The 22,300-nt window shown below is 40.9% G+C and overlaps 1 protein-coding gene across 13 annotated transcripts in view; it reads left to right on the forward strand.

The window, feature by feature from the left end:
* The window catches only part of RBFOX2 (RNA binding fox-1 homolog 2), a 175,648-nt gene that overhangs the window by 50,764 nt on the left and 102,584 nt on the right, over positions 1–22,300 (forward strand). The window contains exon 1 of one of the 13 annotated variants that reach the window (XM_053404799.1): positions 1,622–1,651. The exons of 11 other annotated variants lie outside the window; for them this stretch is intronic. In XM_053404799.1, coding sequence (XP_053260774.1) covers positions 1,637–1,651 — 15 coding nt within the window. In that variant the 5' untranslated portion in view covers positions 1,622–1,636. Of the gene's footprint in view, positions 1–1,621; positions 1,652–15,693; positions 15,736–22,300 lie in introns of those variants that run through there. One more of the 13 variants, XM_053404797.1, reaches the window with a different exon arrangement.

The raw sequence follows: 22,300 nt of genomic DNA on the forward strand, positions 1-22,300 counted from the left end.
TTCCATAATGTGACCACTTTATCACAGGCCCACCACATGGGCTAATGTGAACCCAACATTGTGACCCCCTTCAATATATTTTCCTTTGTCAAGGCTGAAACTGATTTGAAGGGGTATTTGCCCCACATGGCTGCCAGTCTGCCTCTCACATAAGTCACAGCCCATTAGCAGTACCCATGTATATTATTTTATACAGTTTAGAGACCAGCCAATGTCCGCCCTTCCTGCTGAGCCCAAAAACCTTTTGAATAAAGTGAGTTCAAGCCATCCCTGGGTGGGCTTGAACTGCCAACTTTCTGGTTAACACACTAACCCATTGCTGTTTTCCATTTTATAAAATGCAGCGAAATGTAGCAGAAATTCCAGATAGGAAGCCAAGTTTTGAACAGGATTTGTTAGATTGTGCATATTTGCTATCTGGGGCCTTGCAATCTAACGTATGTCTCCCTCTGAGGAGGGAAGCAAACCTGTTTCTCCTGTTTTCTGGAGCAGTAGTTTGAAATGGAATTAGTGAGATGAGGTGACACTTGTCCTTTGGGCACTGGGGATGGGATTGAAACAGTGTGCTACCAAAAGGCCTGTTGAATCTTGTCTTCCTGGTCCTGCTGTACACCTCAAGAATGAGTGTCTCCTTTTATGGCTCACTTCCGATAATCCTGTTGAAACTGTGGATTAAGACGTGAGCGCACACTGCAAGAGGCAGCTCTCCTCAACTACTTCTAAGCAGAGAAGACCCCAGGGCATTTGGAATCTGGTGTTCTCCTTAGAATTAAAAGCCAGCCCTGGTACTTTCTTTTCTTTTTGGAAGGCTGAAAACCTTTTACCACAGAGTAATTTCTAAAGCAAAACGCAACCTTTTGTTTGTCTTTTGCATTCTCCTCTCATCGCGCCACAATGTTTTCCCCGTCCATCTCCCTTGGTAGCTCTAGGGCAGATTGCACAGACTATCCTCTTAGCTCTAAGACTCTTGTGGTTTGTTCTGTGCTTTAACCAGGTGAGTAGCAAATTCACAAATACATATCAATAGTGAATTAAATAGCTTTTCTGTGGTGACTACTGTTGTTGACTGGGGTAGGCTCAGCTAGGGTGTAGCAACACCAGCAGACTGGGCCGTGTGCTCTAGGTTACTTTATAATTCCTGTATAGGGAGCTGGGCTTTAAAAGTGCTGGAGAGAAGATTTAGCTTCTACTGACCTAAGAGAGTGAGGTTTTCATTCACCTCAAAAGAAGCTTTCTTTTAAAGTAATTGCACTCCAGCATTAGGACCTGGCTTGTGTTTACTGCTGACCCCACCCTGCCTTGCCTTTTTCAAGAATCTGAAGCAGCGATTGTGTTTTTAGAAGCAGTATGACAAGAGCGAAATTCCCCAGAGGCAAATGCAGAGTGTGAGCTGTATACACACCAGTACAGACAGACACACAGGGCTGGGAACTCCCAGAGAGAGGGAGGGAAAAACGTAAGCAGGAGAACCAAGTAAAGCAGGAGGGGGGGAGGGGGAGAGCTTTTAACTGACCTATTTTGATTCTTCTCCCATCCTCCACCCACCTACCCAAAAGCACCTTGGTGACCACGCTTTGTTGACGCCTCCCTGGGATCCGCTCCCATCAACTGCTGGGTTGGAATTGCCCAGACTGACATGATGTACCTCTGGGTGAGTAGAGATCTGTGTGAGAGCTTACACGCTTTGCACATATAAGGAGTGGAAAGCTGAAGATTCTGTGCAACCTTGTGCAGACTCCTCTTTTGGGCTTTGCTCTCTTTTTTTCAGCCCCTCCATATGCCAGGTATTAGTTGGCCCCTATTTAAAAATATGGAGATGTGTAATTAAATTATTGTTGAGCACAGTGCTTTTGGTGGAGAGAGCAAGAGTGAGCGAGCAGGAACTTTACGAACTGCCATATTCTGGCACCTGTAGGTAGGAGAGACAATTTTATTTTCTCCATAGGTGTCAAGCAGTGACACAGATTCTTCTTAGGTGGGTATTTTGGTGTGACTGGTGGATGCTACTAGCCAAGAAGGGGATTTGGCAACTGAAATGTAGATAATGATTGAATTCTAGCCAAGGAGGAAGTAATCAAAGGTAAATTGCAGTAGTTGTTGTGCATGTGGTCAGAGGCTGGATGCAAGGACACCTTGTCTACAGTGATAGAATTACCAGAATGGAACACACAAATGTGCAACCTTTCTTCAGTTAGCTGATGCTGAATTACATAGGCAGACTTGATTTGTTAGAGTAGATGGTTAAGTTATAAATAGATAATTCAATGCGATCTGATCTTGTTTTTCAAAACAAGCTGAGTGGGGAATACCCTGTTCTCCAAACTTGGTCATTATTTCAGTGCGGCAATCTAAATTTTGTATCATGGAAGTTATGCTGCTTTCAAAATTAATTATGTGGTGTGTAATTTCCCCCTTGTGAAACATGTTAAGCATTGTTTAGCTTGTTATAAGTAGTCATAGAACTTCTGAGTCTTGGTATTGGTATTGAAGTAAAAATTACACGTAGATATAAAGGTGTTCAAAGGGATTGCACAGACGTTTAAAGCAAAGAAACTGAAAGGCACTAAGCAGAGTAGAATCTGAACGGAAGCCTGGTTTCTGGATCCAAATAAATTCTGGAATCACAAAAAAGCATAGTGTCAATGAATGTGATGCATGCCAGTGTAAATGTTTCCAACTTCTATAATTGATTCGGAACTTAACATTTGGGTTTGTAGAACTTTACCTCACCCCCCCTTTTTTTGCAAGGTGCAGTGGGAGGAGCAGAGCAAGAAAGGAACTGGAGGCCTCAGGGTAGAGGCTTCAGGCTTGAGTTGTAGAAACATAAGATAGTGAAACTTTTCCTAGATATATTTCAGCCATTGGCTGCTTGGGTTGCCAGTTTTTTGTTTTACTAACCACTTCTCCTTTGCCTTTAAGTGGAACTTGATTTGTAGACTTCATGCTTATCAATCACCCTGATGCAAAAACCTAAAAAAACTGCTAATTTATGCAGTTTTAGGCACTGCACCAGGAAAGGTTATTCTTCCTTTCAGCTCTCATCCTATTAGTTTGCTGTATACATGACTGCAACTATGAGGGCTAGAAATTTGCTATTGTTAATATAGTAGTTGAGATTCTCCATATTTATGTAGTAGTTGTCAGAACGTGTGAAGCTCATTATGAGTAGAAGTAGAGAACCATACCAGTCTTTACCACAATGCCTGTAACTTTATTTGGGCACAAAAAGGCTGGCTTTGCTTTATAGTGTTCTGTAAAGTGTCACATGTATTGATGGTGCGATTTCAATAATCCAAGAATGAGGAATCAGACCTGTGATCCATCTTATCTCTACATTTTGTCTTTTGTTGGTGGCTTCAGTTGTGTTGCATGACACTAGTGATACTAGTTCTCTATTGTTAGCTAGTTCTCTATTGTTAGCAAAGGTTGCAAAGAACTGCTTGCGTAGGCCATTGGAAAGTTATGGTGGTTTCTTTGAACAGTAAATCCCAATATCATATTGCAAACTGGCTTTCAAACTTCTTAGTTTTAGAAGTAAATTTCCACTTGTATAGAATCATGGAATCATAAGTTGGAAGGAATCCAGAATATCATCTAGTCCAACCCCCTGCAATGCAGGAATCCCACCCATAACCACCCCTGGGTGGGCTCAAATCACCAGCATTCAGGTGAACAGCTAGGGTTCTTATTTGAACTCAAGGATCCTTTCTGGAACTAGGTCCATTGTTGTGTTGAATTCTAACCAGCCATCTGCCATGTTAGGTACCTGGTCCTACCTGGTTCTACAGCTGTGCAGGGCACCTGGAAACTTTAGAGATTTGAAAGGGAAAATCTCCCCCTTTTTCCCTTGATGGGTGGAACAAACATGGTTCTGCTCTGTTTTCTTGCAGTTACCTTATTGGCACAAAGTTACCTCTAACAATGATCACATGGCTTATCTACTTAGGAGAGGAGCATTCAGATGAATCTTGTTCCTGCTGCCCAAATCAGACATGCAGAATCCATGTTTCCCATTTTGAGGTTCTCTTGGAGAGCATGCTTTACAAATTTCTGACACCTGTTAACACAGATCAGTATCTGACTATCCACTGACTATGTTGCTGGGTGCTTAATCAGTTTCCCAAGTTTCTGTCTCGAAGCCATTCATGATTATGAAGTGGTACAAAAATGGAGACTTCAAGGACCCATGCGTCCTTAGGTCTGGCTAGGTATTCTCAGGTAAGCCAAAATGAGAGAATACAGATGACCTTTCCTTCAGCACCTCAGGCATCAGCGTCTTTCAATCCACTGCTGTTGGCTGCCCTACCTTCTTTTATAATGGAGGTAGTAGCTTCTCCAAATCGACAGTGAAAGAGAGTACCAGTCCTACTGGTGCATTAAGGCCATGCCTACAGCATTTAGAGTCAAAGGGCGGAATTCAATATCTACTAATATGATTGCTTTGTTAGTGCAAACATTAAGCAGTAACAGAGGCAAAAAGGATTGCTTAAAGAAAAAAGGAAGATAGCCAGCATGGCCAGTTGTTAAAGGATGGTGAGAGTTGTAGTCCAACATCAGCTCACTCTTCCTGTAATGTAAGGATGCTTTCAGACATTGAGTGATATCCAGTGTTTGTCATGTTCAGAATAGGCCTGTTAAAATTGATGTACATAAGTCATTTGATTTCATTGGGTCTACTCTGGATATGACTAATGTTGGATATCACCCACTAGGTCCCCTTCATTTTTCCAGCAATTGCTTAGATACACATGTAATACCTGCATACCATGGAGACCATTATGCCTCTGTAGAATGTATCATTGTGTCTTCAGTCTCAGTACGATAACTATGGTGTGCATAGGGTTGTTGTTGGGTTCTAAATAAATAAATAAATAAATAAATTCTGCCAATCACAACTAGCATTTTGTTCTTATTAAATTTATTTATTTGGTTTTTCAAATTAAAATTTTACAGAGATATATCAAACATAAATCATAAGAAACAAGATTCCAAGGAATCTCCTGAACTTCCATCCTCCCCTTTGTGGGTCCTATTATTAATCATTTCCTCCTGCATCTTTTATGATAATCCAAATCTTTTACCTCTTCCATTATGTCCTGAATTCCACCTTAAACTACAAGTGATATTCCAATCCTACTAACAATTTTAACTGTTTACAATGGTCTTTAAGATAAGTTGTAAATTTCCCCCATTCCTTATTAAAATTTTGGTCTCCCTGATTTCTGACTCTTCCAGTCATTTTAGCCATTTCAGCATAGTCCATTGACTTCATCTGCCATTCTCTGGTAGGAACTTTATCTTCTTTCCATCTCTGGGCCAGTAAACACAACCAGCATTTTGAATAAACGCTCCAAATGTATAGTCCTGTGTGATGTAGATAACATTGGGCTAGGAAGACTGCTGCAGAAAATATTGGACAAAGTTCAAATCTGTACTTACTGGTAGTTCCGAAACCTCTTTCAGCTTACTGTACCTCACAGGGTTGTTATGAGAATAGAAAGTGGTATTGATCATGTACGTTGCCCTGAGCCCCATAAAGGAAGGGGAAGTTAAAAATGTAATTCTGGTGTAACAATTTATTTTCCTCCCAGTTTTTGAACAAGCAAATAAATCTTTGTGCAAACTTTTCTAGCTTTTCCTTTCACATGCACATTCGTCAGTTATAATAATTTCTTTCCTCAGTGCTCTGTGAAATGTAGCTTTGGCTTAGATGTGCTGCTTTGTTCTTTAAAGAAGGATAGTAAAAACATATTCCGGGAGTATCTGCTTTGCTCTGCTGTAACCTTTTCATTTACATTATCTTGTATGTGAGGCAAGCTCAGTTCTGAACATCTTTGGACTGCCTACAATATTTTCTTTCTCACTCCCCTTAGTCTCTGAGCTCATCAACACCACCCCCCAGGGGACTGGAAAGCGAAGTCTGCCAAACTGGGTCTTAGCAACATCTTACTCACGGTGCTGTTTCATTTGCCCTTCTGCAGAAAGTACCATTAGTAAAATGAATGATGATTACAGGGAGAGTTAAACAGAGTGCAGCATGTAGCCATCTGTGACTTTGAACTTTGCACAGGCTATGTTTAGGGTACTCTAGCTCTGAAAATATAGTACGGTATGGATATTTGTTGTGACATGGTATCCTAGTTGGTCAGGTAGGGATGCATATATTTCCCTGTATTTCTGTTGCCAAGTGAAATTCACAACAGAAGCGTTTTATTTGAAAGAAAATGGTTTAATAGACCTTTCAGAGTAAGGATGGACAATCATCTATTCCTAGTATATACTGAATACTGAAAAAACAGAGGAAAACCATTTTGTAGCAAAGGAAGAGTTTTATTGTTCATACCTCTCAAGCCAAGATAAGTTATTACTAGGGTAAAGTGGATAAACTATGTAACGTCGGATATTTTTAATAATTAGTTTGCAAGTGAAGCAGGTTCTTTTACATGGTCTTTCTACCATTTTGCCACAGTTTCTACTCACACACCACCCATTCATGATACTTTTACTCGTCTCCTCAACTCCTTTTACCTGCAAGCTAGAAGAGGCCCAACTGCAGGGAGCTCTGAACTTGGGTCATAGGAAGCTGTCCTAAATTGCGTCAGACCATCTTGCTTGATATTATCCACGCTGAGTGGAAATTGCTCCTCAGGGTTTCAGACAGCCCTATCTTGAGATCACAGGGATTGAACCTGGAACTCTGCAATTAAAACATGTTCTATGCCATTGAGCTATGACACTTCCCAATCTTTCAAGGGAATGGACTGCAGCCTTGCTCCTTCTGGCTTCTGCTTGACAATGATATCTGACAAAGATGCTGTTACATATTGCAGGCTTTCCCTACTGTCCATCCTGTTAGAAGCCACCCCTGCAATGACTTAAGCTCATTTTTATGCTTTCATGAGAGCCATTGCCTTTGCTATGTCCAAAGTTGTCTTGAATGGGGAGGTGGGGGCATTAATCTAGTGCTTTGAGAACATATACTTTGTCCCCCTGTGCCTACTAGCCTTGAGTGAATGCAGAACAATTTATTTGCATAACAATTATTATTTTTTAAAAGAGAAAGTATTTGTGATAGGAACATTCATTAACTTCATATTCTCTTCCTTCCCCATCTTTGCTGCTCTCAGATACCTGTTCAGATTACTGGTTTCTACTCTGGGGAAAAGTTAAAGAGGAAACTGACTGGTTTTGTTTTTGTTTTTTTCATTGCTAGGCACATTAGAGGCATATATTGATATTAGTATGCACATTGGTCACTATCTATTAGTGCTATTCAGAGTAAACATAGTGTAAGGACTTAAGGTCACCATGCTCATTAATTTCAGCGGGTCCATTCTGTGTAAGACTAATGTTAGATACAGCCCTTTCGTTTTTCAAAAACTGAATGCGGTAACTTCGAGAATGTGTTGGAAATCTTTTTATGAAATAAAAGACAACCCTCCAATATGCCATTTATTTGATTTTTTTAAAATATAGTCAGTAGATGCTATTAGTATCCTGCATGCCCAGTTTCAGCTGTGGATGCCTTCCTCCCTCCCATTCATTCTGAGGAAATCCTGTCAAATTTGCCATGACTGTCTGGCCTTGGTAAGCCTACTGTGTTTTTAGATGTTTGGCCAGATCATGATGTGCCATGTCACTGATTTCTGTGAACTTGTTTCATATCCTTTTCCGCAGGAGTGTGCCTGTAGTTGGCCGTGTTATGTCACAAATCCCGCCTTGTCACCGTGGAACTCTTTTGCTGTTTAACTACGGTGGTGGTAGTGCAGATGCTGTGCATTCAGATACAAAAAACAAAGCAGCTCTCGATTTAATCCCATTATGTGATGTTGATCTCAGGACCACTGGACTCTTAGTTGGATTCTGGCTTTAATCCTGTAAAGATCAATCTTGCCCGTTGCGCTCTCTCTCTCCTGATTTTAAATCCCTCTTTAATCTTGTTAATTGCACCAAGCTGTTTTCCTCTTCACCAGCCTAACTGTGTTATGCCTTCACAGTGTTGTTTCTGACCTGCTTTCCCCTTTGTTCTCGTAGGAATAAGGAATATGGGTTTTATAGACGCTGGTTTAGTAGCACCCTAGTAGCACCCTAGTGACCAACTCACGTCACTCAGGTTTTGTATTAGATGATTTGGGTCATTGCAATTAACTACTGTACCAGAAGGTTGCTTAGTTCAGTTGATACCTTGAAAAGATGGGTTGATTGGTCACTTGGGTTGTTCCTCTGCCTGAAGAAGGCAATGATCCTGGAATATTAGAGCTGTTTCATAAAGCAGTGTCTTGAAATAAGGTGCTTTCGGAATAAAATGATCTCAAGAAGAGACTATTACTTCATTGACTGATAGTTAAGAGTTCCCATAAAGATATTGGCAAAGCACATAGATCCCGGAATGACATACCTCAAAAGTTTGGCAGAATTTCAGTTCCTTAAATTGACGGAGGGATGGGGGGTTGACACATGTTTTTTTGTTTAAAGGTAACCTTAAGAAGAGAATAGCAGAAGATGCACATTCAAACGCAGGGCCTTTTATTTTCCATTTTGTTCTGTCTTCCAGCCAGAAAAGCTTGAACTTCCTTTTATATTAATGCATGGGGCTGATTTTTCACTGTGACAGATGGCTCCTACCAGGCAAGACTTAACATATTCATTTTAGTATATTCCATAAAAAATGGTGACTGCAGCAATAATAAGTAAGCAAAGTTTTTGTGTGAGATCAAACAAAACATCTCTCATCTACTGTTTTTGGTAATTCAGTAGGAAGTGATAGATCAGTTCTTAAACCAATCAGTACTGAGACTCATATAGTTCCGCCAAATTAAGTTCCTCCATCTATCTGGACACAGACTATTTCATTTAAAATAGAATAAATCTGGCTTTCTATATTGCTACATGTTGGTGGTTGTAATCTCCTAGTACACAATTCTGCCTACAATGTGTGTGAACAGAGAGCAATATTGTGTTCATTTTCATTTAAAGGGTACAATCTTTTTTGAGACTGTTAGACTTTGGGCGGGGGGATGAGGATTGCATCCTCGTTTCCTTTCTTCCTAACCTTTAGGAACTGGAGTTTGGTGCTTTGGTTGGAGAAAGATTGTTGTCTGCATCAGCCTTGTGTGATCCCAGCAATTCTTGGGTTAAGGGAATTGCATTTGGGGCAACATAGTGAGTGCGTTTCAGTTCTTTTTGTGTTGCCAGTAGCAAGAAAGGGGGAAACTTTTGATTTCTAATCCGCTTTAGAGGAAGCTCCATATCAGGGCCGCACAGAAACATCCAGTCAAGCAGCTCCTTTATCATAAAGGGGATTTTAATTAAAACTGTTTTCGCATTATGAGCGGAATGAACGTCAGTGCCAGCTAGTCCTGTATTGGGCATTTATCTCCTTCAAACCACATTACCCATAATTGCTACATTAAATCAAAGTTGGAGAGATTAGAGGTCTGAATTGGGCAGGCAGCTGGTACCAGACTAGGGAGCTCCATACTGCTGAGTTGTTGATATGGGGTCTCCTCCTTCAGAGTATAGATGAAGAAATGACTGTGGCAGACTTCAGGTGAACCCAAGTCTCTTTTTGTAGGACGGACGATTGGGTCATAATCCAGAAAGTGTGACAAGCTACATGTCTGAAACATTCCAAACGACTGTCCTTCATCTTAATGTTTTTGTCTGACCTCATTGGGGCATAACAGACACAAGTTGGGGTCCTGGGGGTGGGATAAAGGTGAGAAAATTTTCTCTCCTCCGTAGTGCAGGGTTCGCTAAACATTTTGGGCCAGTGGTCACATTTGGAATTTTGAAACAGTGCCACGGGGAACAGCCAGGACATGGCTGCTGTAAGGACATGCCATAACACAAAATGGCTGCCATCTCTAAATGAGCGGAATAGAGACAGAGGACTGCAAAACAAGTACAGGTATGTCCCCTCCATCAGTAACCCCATCAATGGATCTCTTTGCATCTCTCCTCTTCCAAATGGAAAGGAGGGTAGTTGTCCAGTCCTGGAATCATTGAAATGTGGACATGTTTAATGGAGCAGCTTCAGTGTTGGAAGAGGCTGAGCATGTGCGAGCAGGAACTGAGCAGGAGGAGCAAACAGTGCCATGTTTATGTTTTAGGATATATTTTATGAGAACTTTTGCTGGTGCCAAAGTAGGTACAGGTGGGCATAGTATCGCTCACTATGCACTAGTGTTCAGCACTGGGGCTCAGGCAGTCATCCTCAAACCAACCACTGGAATACATGGAGTATATACATTGGAGAAAATGCCTCCCTGCACTGTAGGTGAGTGGCATTGAAGCTGGCAGTGCACTAAGTAGGCTCTTTGAGCACCCTACTCCTCACTCTGAGAATGAGGTCCTCCTTCTTTGAGAGTGAGGAGTTGTGGTTGAAGTGACCATAGTGAGCATTTGCACTGGCAGTGAAAGATGTAAAATTTATTGAAGTTAACAGAGACTTCTACACAAGTGTTTGCCAGTGTTTCGACAATATACATTGGTGGCAGTACAGTCCACCTCAGCTACAATGCCTTGCTGTGAGAAAGTGCCCCTTCCTGAGGGTGCTGCATTAAGGGGCAAGGATGGTACATGGAAGTAGCAGAGGGAGTAGTAGTAGTAGCAGCAGCAGCAGCAGCAGCAACAAGGGAGCAGCAGGCAGTAGCAGGAGGAGGTAATAGGTGACAAGGATGCATGGAGGAAAAGGAGGGAGTGCAAGTGACAGCAACAGCCCACCTCAAGCAGTGCACTGTGTCACACTGACCTTGAATACTCTCAGCTATTAATATTGTAGGTCACAGTTGGGTCTGAGGCTGGTTTGGATTTCGAGCCAGAAATTTCCCATACTGCACACCCTTCAGTTACAGAAAAGGTCAATCTACTTAAATGGTCACCTGAGACCCTATTGCAGTCCAAATACACTACTCAGTTGCATGCATAATCCTTCCAATCCATTGACTTACATGCAACCGTTTCCCTCATTTTTTTCACTTTAAATAAGACCTTGCTACTCTCTGGTTGTTGCTTGGTGGGCATATTGCTGTCCAGTCACAGCTAAGCTAAAATCATGGCTTTCTCCTCTCTTTTCTATGGGCAATTCACTTTTACCTCTGGGGAAGAAAAGAAGGAGGAGGATTTAATAGAAGAAGGAAATTCCATCTCTAGACAATAAAGCTAGAATTTATTATTTCTATAGACCCAACAGCCACCAACATTATGTAAGATATTGAACCTCATAGGTTATTGCTAGGCCTTTTTGGGTTGTTTTTTTTTTAATGCTTATCATTTATAAGCTTGTCTATCTCTGGGGAACCACTTGAGTGTGTAGAAACTGCTACCTCATTTTTTGGTGTTGCCAATTCATTTTCAAACATCCTATGTTCTCTATTAAAGGAACTGATTAACACTACCTGTTAAATGCACCCCCTGCATCCTGAGTTCAGGAAACTTGCTTTCCTATAAAGGTCACTTCTGGAATTGGAATGTTAGTTTGTGATTAAACCTCATTATCTGCTCATCCCCCTATTTTTTAAATATAGTTTATTTCCTGCCATCTGTGTTGTCTTCTTCTGGCCTCCTGATAGACAGCAGAACATATTCCTTGGTCTGTGCTCTCTCCTGCCAAATCCTGCTCATTAATGCCTGTTTTTCTAGATATCAACTTCTGGAGAGGACTTAAATTTTGTATCCAGGAAGTACCTAGGTACCTCGAAACCTTTTGACTAGTTGTTGAGTAATAAGATGGATTTGTTCATGCGTGCTTTGAGCATTTTGTCAAAATACTGAAATAAGAGCTGGGTTGTATAAGCAACCGTTAGAACATTCAAGTAGGCAAAAGCTTAATTTTAACCCTTCCTCTGTCTTGGCTAGCTCAGTCTTCCTCAACTTGGCATTGGACACCAACTCCTATCAGCCCAGTGAATAATGCCAGGAGTCAAGGACAATGAAGGTTGCAGTTGAAAACATATATGTAGGGCACCAGGCTAGGGAGTGAGTGCCATTTTGCTAAATTGCCACTTTTTACTTTGGCAGAGTTTCACACTCATATGTCTTCTAGTTCTCAAGGTAATGTGTGTAAACTACTGTGGCCCAGTTAGCACATAATGCTAAGCCAAACCATGACTAAGCATCTACAGGCAAAAGGGGGCATTCAGAGAGAAAACAACAGCCAGTTTGCTCCTCCTCTGGCTTGCTGCCCAGAGCTAAGCTTAGGTTATGACCCAAACTGGTCATGTTGTTTCTCTATCTCCAAGCAAGTCACAAGCTGTAGGCAAAGTTTGTTACTGGATTATTGCTTTAAGTAGATTTCTTTTTTGGGGGGGGAAGGGGAAACCATGAGCCCAGGTTCAAATGTAATGCTAAGCCAAACCATGGCTTAGCTCTGGGGTGGTGCAAAGTGGCCATACTTGCTCATTCATGCTTAGCCATGGTTTGGTTTAGCATAAGATGTGAATTGGCCCTATGTATAGCTAAGTTGCTCTTTCAATTTTTCTGTTTTATGTATTGCTATTTGTATTTTATTTCTGTTACAAGCTACTTAGGATTACATTTTGTAGGAAAAATGGAGCATATTTTAAAAATAGAAATAAAACATAATATTAGTAAATCAACTTGCACACTGCAAGCAATAGACTGTTGTTCCTGTCTTCTACAGAAAGTACTCCCTCCTCAAATCTTTTACAAATTTATCTGTTGTTCTTTTAAAATTATATAAGCTATGGTGCATCATCACATTTTGTAGTAGTGAATGTCATAAGATTGTTTTGCCGTTTCTGGAGAAATACTTCCTTTTGTCTGTTTTCAGTTTCATTGGATGAGCATTAATTTTGGGAACATAAGTACTTAGGAAGTTGACTTACACCAAATCAGACCAGTGGTATGTCTAGTTCAGTACTATCTACATTGACTTGTAGTGACTCTCCATGGTTTCCACCATGATGCAAAGATAACTTTCCAGGTTAATCATTACCAGTTTCGATTCATGATCAGACATAAATGAAATTATGTGTGTGTGTGTGTTTGTGTGTGTGTGTGTGTGTGTGGAGAGAGAGAGAGAGAGAGAGAGAGAGAGAGAACATGAATATCCTGCAATACTTTACATATTATTTCCCATTTATCCAATTTGAGATACATTGCAAGTCCCACTTTCCAAATACAATGCACTCCCAGGAAATCATTCATTAGGAAAGCGTTCACATAACGAGCTGACGATTTCCATTATTTCCTATGGGAACATTTCTAATTTGTGGTTTGTCTTCTCTCCCTCCCTCCTTCCATGGTTTCTGCCGGAAACTGCAGCAGCCAATCAGCAAAAGACAAAGGAAAATAAGATTTGTCCTATTTCTCCTGGTCCCTGATTTCTCCAGGCTGTCAGTAATTTGTGGAAGGGATTCCAAGCACATACCAGAACTTTAGGCTTTTTAGAAAGCCATGGATTTTTTTGTGGTTTGAAAAGTGATGGGGAAATGCATTGAGTAGTGTGGAAGACTTCAAAGGTTTTGAGTCTCACAGGCAATATATCAATGGAAATTATTTATGACAACTTGCAAAGATTACTCATGTGATAGCTGGTATGTGTTACTGACAAGAAATGGATTTATGTGTGATGGTTCTGAATGAAGAACTCATTGTTGCTATAATGGATTGTATCCAACTAAGTTCTACTCATAGAGTAAAAGATACCCCTGACCATTAGGTCCAGTTGCGGACGACTCTGGGGTTGCAGCGCTCATCTCGCTCTATAGGCCAAGGGAGCTGGTGTTTGTCTGCAGACAGCTTCCGGGTCATGTGGCCAGCATGACTGAGCCGCTTCTGGCGAACCAGAGCAGCTCACAGAAATGCCGTTTACCTTCTTGCCTATTTATCTACTTTCACTTTGACGTGCTTTTGAACTGCTAGGTGGGCAGGAGCAGGGACCGAACAACGGGAGCTCACCCCGTTGCGGGGATTTGAACCGCCGGCCTTCTGATCAGCAAGCCCTAGGCTCTGTGGTTTAGACCACAATGCCACCCTCATAGAGTAGACTCACTGATATTAATGAACCTGTGGTGGTGATGTCAATTAATTTGAATGGGTCTACTCTAAGTATGACTAACATTGGATACAACCCATTGTTTCCAATCCAAGCTGAATATTGAAGCTTCATGAAAACAATTCCATACTTTTTTTTAATGGCATGGTTGCTTTATATTTTGGCAAATCAAGCATATGTTGGAATACTGCTGTTGCTGTCAATTTTCTGATGAGAGAAACAGTGCTGAAAGAATTGAAAGCAAAATCCGTTGAACAATAGTTGCAGAATAGTATGCTCATAGCAAGAGTTCAGGGAGCAAGGGTGGTACTGAGAGCTTGTCCTTCGTTTTTCTTCGGCTTTCCATTTGCCATCAAAGAGTTCAATAAGCCCCCAGATTTTGGGAAACTGGGCACACAGGCTGTTTAAACAGTAGAGTATGCAAAAAAATGTCAAACCATGGGAATTGGGTTGGGTTTTTTTTGCTTCTTTTAAAGAGCACAGTAAAAAAAAAAGTATATTGCTTCTGTTGTTGAAGGTATAATTTCCACACCTCGCTATTCCCTTTAGGCTACTTTCAGCCTTCTAAGAATTACTCGCTGATCTCAGGTTACAAGTGACACACATGGCATGCATGGTTCGAAAAGCAACTTCTGAACCTGCTGGTCTTTGTCAGATTAATTTAGCATCTGTCCATGTCTGTTAGAGCTCCAGCATCCTCTTGTAGGAATGTGTGGATTTGGAATGGTACAAGGAAGTTTTCTAAAATGGGAAGAGCAGCTGGCTTTTCCAGACCTAGCCCCCTTTCTCACCATCTCCCATCCCCTATGCTGACAGTCAGCATTAATCCTCCTAAGTTTGACTGGAACAGCTGAGAGCATGCATCCTGCATAGCTCAAGGCCTCTTGGTGGATTCAGATTGCTTTCTTTCCTCCTCTCTTCCTTTCTCACTTCAGTTCTGATTCAAGCAGCTGTCTCTGTCTGGGTTAAATGCAGAGAGAGAAGTGTTAAATGATACGATCATATATTTGGTTATGTTAAAAAAAACCAACCCCACAAAAAACTTCATTGCAGATATCAGTGTAGCCTCTCTCTTTTCCCTCCCTTTGCATCCTCAAAAAAGAAAGGGGGGGATTTGCTCTGCTAATCCCAGCACCTGTCTCTGCCTGGGACAGTAAAAAAAGCAAAAGCAAAAAGGTCTGGGGGTGGAGGGTAACACAGCCTCATATACTTTTTTGCTGTCCCAGATTGTGTTCCCTCTGACGCACCTAGTGCCCAGAACATATATCTCTTTGGCTCCTATGTGCTTGCTTGCTTTCTCCCTCTTCGCCCATTACTGCATTCCGTTCTTCCTGATTGTCATTCTGTGCTTCTGGGAACTGCAGGAGAATTGTTCGTCTTCAGTTTAGGATTCCTAACTTACGAGGTTCCGTTCGTTTATGTGCGCCTTGGTTTAGCTGTGCTGGATCTCAAGGGGAGGGGGAGGCAGAAAGGCTGATCTGAAGCCATTCGGGCAATTCGTGTATATTTTCAGCTGAGCTAGTATCAACCTGCGTATAGACCCAGAGGCCTGAGCCAAGTATTGCACAGCACTGCCAGGGACCTGTGCTCAAGACTGCAGGAGGGGAGACGCAGACTCAGAGTTCCCGTTTCTTTGTCTGCCTGGTATACAGTTGGAGAAGCCTTTGGCTATGTATGGTGTATATTGCATGGATTACCAATACCCCGTTGTCCAGGTAAGTAGAGAAAAGATCACAACTGAATGTTGTTCATGTTTCCAGTTGTACATTGTTAGCTCCCTGCATTGCTTTGAGAGTAGGCTGATATTTTTCCAGGCTCAGCTGTTTTGGTTTATCCAGATACACTTTTTCAAAAGTACTGCATTTACCTTTTGCTGAAGTTGGCATCTGAGTTGAAAGCTTGAGGATCAGAGTCTTATGGGAGAAATTTACATTTTACGGAGGAGGTTGTTCCTGATATAAATTCCAAGGATATATATGTGCATTTTTAAGGAGTGAGAAATTATTAACATTAAAATCCACCATATGGCATTCTTGAGATTTTCTTATTGGTTGATGAGTGCTGCATCACTAAGGAGCATGTGACTTGAAGATACCTCCTTTCTAGCTCCAACAACCAGAAGAGTGATATTTCTATCTCAAACTCATTCCTAGTGAGCTGATGTGCTATAACTATTCTGATTCACCTTATCCCTCACTACAAAAGTCCAGTGTTAATGTCCTGATAAAAACAATGTGAAATGTATTTGTTCTTGTAAGTGTTTCAGACATTTTTAAGAGCAAGAACAATAATAAGGATGGGAATGTTTGATAACATTCTCATTATTTTTAATAACTTTCCCCCCCCTTTTGGCAATCCTAAGGCTTAGTCAAGGTTCTGGTATCCTAAGCCTCTTTGTATGTTGAACAGACATCATTTTTAGAAATTTCCTGCTCATATAGCAAGTCTGAGAATGACAGCTTTTTGTATTAATAGGAATGACCATTCATTTTGCTCCATATTATTTCGAATAAGTATTATAGTAGCTGATTCTAAGGTGGCTACTATATGAACTGCCTTTAGTTACCTGGCATGTTTCTTTCTGGGGATTTTTCTTCTTTTTCAATGCCACATGTGACATGCTGGTTTTATTACAGTCGTTACTGTTAAGGCTCCAATCCTCTACACAGTTACTTGAGAACAAATCCCATTCAACTCATTGGGATTTACTTATGAGTAGATATGACTGGGACCACAATGTAATTTTTTGTTCATCAGAATTGTCACTGCTCCACAGTAAGGTATTGACTCCTGTGATAACAGTTTTATCTCAATTTAATGTGTAATCATTGTGAAGAACTGGGCCAGAAGAACTATATATTTGTACCACGGGAGAGGTTCTAAAGTAATCAGTTGGTATTTCATACCCAGCAAATAGAGAATAATTTTTGCAATCTGATTATATCTGAGAAGACCAGGCAATCACCTATTATGTCATTGTGTTTCTGTTTTTATATTTCCCACAGAAGTCAATATCTGAAGTCTGTCTTGTATATTTTGATAGTTATTGGTAGCAGTTACACACACTTGAATAGTGGTGATAAAATTTACGCTTCATGCTTTAAAGGGACGTGTTTTTAACCATTTCAGTGATTATGTTATCTCTGCATTCCTTCTATTTGAAACTTTTAGTGCATTGGATTTTCCATATTTTAGTTCTTTCTTTTACTGATCTTGAAGCTGTCTGGAATGATTAATCACTGGTGTATGGAGGAGTGAAGTTTTGAACAACCTTCACCATTGTGTAAATAATTGGGTGATCAGTTAATCTTGAAGCATTTTTAAAGTTTAATACCAGATTTTTGCATATTTAAATAATAATTCTGACATGTTCCCATCATCAGTTAGATCTCTGTTTTCTGCTGCTCAAAATATACCATCTGCCTAGACCCAGAATCCACATCCTTCATAGTATTTCAGTTGTGATTGCATTTATTCTTAGAATGCAGAATTGTGTGTTTCTGTTTAGGAGTAATGGAGTACTTCTATTCAGAATGACAAAGTGCTTGATGAGCTCTTGGGCTACAGCTTGGAATAGAAAGAATTCATACAGAAGCATATGGAAGACTTCTGGTAGACATTATCTGTAATAATACGACCGACATGCAGAAATATGAGCTATAAGCCTGTGTCTTTGTTCAGAAGATAAATTAGTATATAGGATCTTGTTAGACTACTATGCGCTTAAGGTCATGTGATTCTACATTAAATGTATCTCTTGGTTGCCAACATTTATTCTAATAAATGTGCTTTGTGTACTGTATTCCTAAATACAGATTGGAGAAATGTAGATAATTTACATTAAAATGTAAATCTTATCCTATCCCTGTGAAACCCTTCATGAATATGGTTAAGAGAATGGGTTTATTACCCAAAGCAGTTAAAAATAGAGAGCATTTCCTTCAGCACTCCTGATATAATACTAAATGCTGAAAGTATCCAATTTAAGGTTTGGTCTGCTTGCTTGTGGTGAAGGGACGCGGGTGGCGCTGTGGGTTAAATCACAGAGCCTAGGACTTGCTGATCAGAAGGTCGGCGGTTCGAATCCCCGCGACAGGGTGAGCTCCCGTTGCTCGGTCCCTGCTCCTGCCAACCTAGCAGTTCGAAAGCACGTCAAAGTGCAAGTAGATAAATAGGTACCGCTCCGGCAGGAAGGTAAACAGCGTTTCCGTGCGCTGCTCTGGTTCGCCAGAAGTGGCTTAGTCATGCTGGCCACATGACCCGGAAGCTGTATGCTGGTTCCCTCGGCCAATAAAGCAAGATGAGTGCTGCAACCCCAGAGTCGGTCACAACTGGACCTAATGGTCAGGGGTCCCACTTCCGGGTTAGCGCCATCGGCTAATGGTGGATTCCCTCCAAGCTCCGGAGGGAATCGGCTCCGCAGGAACCGGGTCTTGCCGCTGCGGCGACGCGGGGACCCTCAGAAATCACAGGCGCTGAAGCCTGTGAACTTGGTGACTCGGCGGGCACCATTTGCGCCCCCCCAACCCGCGAAGGAGCCTTTTTAAAGGCTTCGGAACGGGGGACGGGGTGAGCGGCGCGGTGCTGAGAGTCGACTGCTTCTCCTGCGGAGTGAAGCCGCATGCCATGGTCGGAGAGCGCTGACTTCTTCTTGTGAACAATTGGACTCTAAAAGCAACAACCCGTGAGTAATACAGAAATTGGATTTGTAAAGGAAATTTTTTTTTTGAATTAGGCACGATCGGGGAAGGCGCAAACAGGAAGTCCGTCTCCCCGTCTTATAAATAATCTAAAGCAAGGACTAGCTAACTAAGGTCGAGAGAATTTCTTCTTCTTTATTGGGTAAAAGACATTAATTTCACGATTTGGCAGTATAAGTAATAAGTATAAGTAATTTCACTGGAGGATAAGAGCTAATTTTGAGAGCTGAAGTGCCACCCCCCCCCCCGGACCCGGGAGTGATCCGCGAGAGAGCCTGTTGAGGAGATATATAAGAGTTTGACAGCTGTCAAATTAGCTGTCGAGAAGGAAAAAGAGAACTTTGTTTCTGCTGTCTCTGCTGGATATATTTGCTACAATTTGGTTATATTTTGTTGAAAACAAGGAAGAACTGATACAAACTAACTTGATTTTTGGATTTGAACTGGAAGGAAGATAAAGTAACCAAAATCCCTCTAGAGGGGATTTTGGAACATTACAAGAATGGCTGAAGGAGGAAAAATTCAAGCTAAATTGGACAGAGTGTTTCTTCTCTTGGGAAAGTTACAAGGCCAAATTGATGTTTTGGCTACAAATGTTGCAACTCTGGACTTAACAGTAAACAAATCCATTGAATTTGATAAGGACTTGACTCATGAAGTCCATGCAGCTGGACAAGAAGAGAAACTTGAAAGATTTGAGAGTGTGGAGAAAGAGATATATGTTGTTTCTGAGGAAAAGGAAGGAGGAGATGTAATGTTGCAGATGACAAAGGAGAGCCAGAGGCCTGACATGATGGCTACAAAGGAAAATAAGTACTAGATGATGAAAATCTGTTTTGAATTGAAGATTGAAGAATGGAGAGATCTCCTTATGTGGAGATCTGAAGACCTATGGATTACAAATTTGATTAAGGTGAAAGTTGGAGCTTTTGGGACATTTGGACTTAAAAGGAGTAAGAAACAAGATTCAGGCTCCACTTTTAAGTATGGAGGTCTGGCTGGAATAAATATGGACCCTATCGGGACAGAGCTTCTCCGAGATCTGGTGTTTAATATTAAGGACTACCAAAAAAACCGGCAGAGAGGAATTGAGAGAGAATTAAGAGCCTCGGACGTGAGGTCTCCAGGCTGATAGTAGACTAAGACTGATGGACATTTGTTGGGGATTGAAACCGGGAAAGGGTGGGGTGGGGTTTGGGAATCCAAAGGGTGCAGAATTATAATCTGTTTTTTTTATTTTGTTATTAGTATGAAAATTGGGGAATTCATGGAAGGGAATTTGGGTCGACTTTAGAAAAAAGTTTTAAGAATGAGCACTGATGTTTAAATACTGATGTTTATAAGTTAAAATTGTTTTTTTTAAATGAATTAAATATAAAAAGGTCAAAAACTGGGGACAAGAACTTTTTGAATTAACAATTTGAATTGGAATATAAGAAGGGGAGGTGTGGGGAAGTCAGGGAAATATGTTATTGAAAATAAGGATTGTAAACTTTATGTGTTTTTAACTTTTTTGTTTTTTGTTTTTTTGATTTTTTAATGTATAAAGGTGAAAAACTCAATAAATATCTTTTAAAAAAAATGGTCAGGGGTCCCTTTACCTTTACCTTTACCTGCTTGCCTGTATTAAATACACTGTTTTTCAGACTTTTTTTGATGACCCATCACATAGCCACCACTGTTGCACACGAGTAAATACCTGAAATGCAGTCTGAGAAAGCCTGCAAATATAAAAAAGATGGTTAGCTCATTGGTATGAACAAGTCTTGCAGGCCTTCGCATTAGCAGGCCTAAGGAGGTTGGTGGGGAGAGAGAGGAGAACGTTTAAACACAAAGATTGCTTGAATGTGCCAGCAATAGGTCCTCCACTTTTCTTAAGAGGCATATACATTCTAGCTGCTATGCTACGAAGGATCTTGCCTTGCATTATGCATAAATCAGCTGGGTTCATATGTTAAAGACGGGGAATCAGTAATCAGTTATTAGTTCATGTATTTATTTTCTTACATTTATATCCCACCTTTCAAATGGAGTACGGTTACCAGACGTCCCCGTTTCGCAGGGACAGTCCCTGGATTTACAAATAAGCCCCCTGACAAAATCCATCTATTTAGTAGGAAGTTGAAAAGTTGCCCCCGGATTCATTGAAAAAAATATGGCAGCCTTGTTATGGAGCCCAATATGGCATACGTGTACAGTGGTACCTCGGGTTACATACGCTTCAGGTTACATACACTTCAGGTTACAGACTCCGCTAACCCAGAAATAGTGCTTCAGGTTAAGAACTTTGCTTCAGGATAAGAACAGAAATTGTGCTCCGGCGGCGCGGCAGCAGCAGAAGGCCCCATTAGCTAAAGTGGTGCTTCAGGTTAAGAACAGTTTCAGGTTAAGAACGGACCTCCGCAACGAATTAAGTACTTAACCCGAGGTACCACTGTAGTTCCAAGGTGATCACCCACCAAACACTAACCAGACCCAAACCTACTTAGCTTCAACAAGGTGTTGCCCTCATGTGCTTTCAGATTATACCCTGAGACCAGTGGGTACCTGTCCAAGCTAGGTGTGGAGTATCTGTTCTGCTGGTAGTGCAGAGCTCTGAAGTGCATGTGGTGTGATGTGATGAGGTAACACTCCCTTCCTATGAGAAGAAAGCTGTACATAACATTATTGGCACTACCTGAATTTGTTCTAACTTACTAGCAGAAACATACTTGGAGCTGCACTAAAAGGCTAAGATTACCCCCTTTCAATCTACTGATTATTTTTTATTAATAAGACTTCTGCACTGCCCTTATCATTCATGGCCTCAGAGCAGCTCACAATAAGAAAATAAAACCAAAGGAATAAAAGCAATAACAATAAAAAGCAGTGGATAACAATTGTCATGGGCAATTGTTCAAGAGCTTTGGGTGGCAGTTGGGCCTTTTGTCGGGTTCTTCTTCTTCTTCTTCTTCTTCTTCTTCTTCTTCGTTATTTTCTATTCTCCCAGTAGAATTTGTAGATTGGATATAAGAACTGTGTTCAAGAGTAGTGGCTGATTATGGATTGGATATCTTTTAGGAAAGCTGCATTGCTGAGAAGTGCCCTTGAAGGTCTTGAAAAAAACACATTGGGCATTTCCTGTGTCGTGAGGAAAGTTTACTGTTTTAGAAATGATACAAATGTGCATTACCCCTTTACCTTCAATGTTTTTATTTCTTGTGTTTAGTGCTCCCCCATTTTTGCCTTTGGCTGTTTGTTAGTAGACAGTAGATTTAAGAGGGATTGGCATTAGGTTAAAAGTTTGGAATATGATTATATTTTTGTTATCTGCACTTGAAATTACTGTCCTCGTGCTGATGGACTTCACTGACACATTTTGGGGAGTTCTCAGTTATGCTGCATCAATGCAGGTGAGTCTGATGCTATGGGTTTTGTAACTCAGACTGTAGGGAAAATATTAATGAAGGGCCTTTTCATCAGAAATGAAAACATATTTTTTTTTTAATGTCCCCAGAGAGAGAAGGATCAAATGGCTTTATCTCAAATGAGCTTAATAAACGGATTTCTTTGATTCTAAGCACAGGAGGAAAATCAACAT

Source organism: Podarcis raffonei, chromosome 10 (assembly GCF_027172205.1).
Source record: "Podarcis raffonei isolate rPodRaf1 chromosome 10, rPodRaf1.pri, whole genome shotgun sequence".
Taxonomy (NCBI): Eukaryota; Metazoa; Chordata; class Lepidosauria; order Squamata; family Lacertidae; genus Podarcis; species Podarcis raffonei.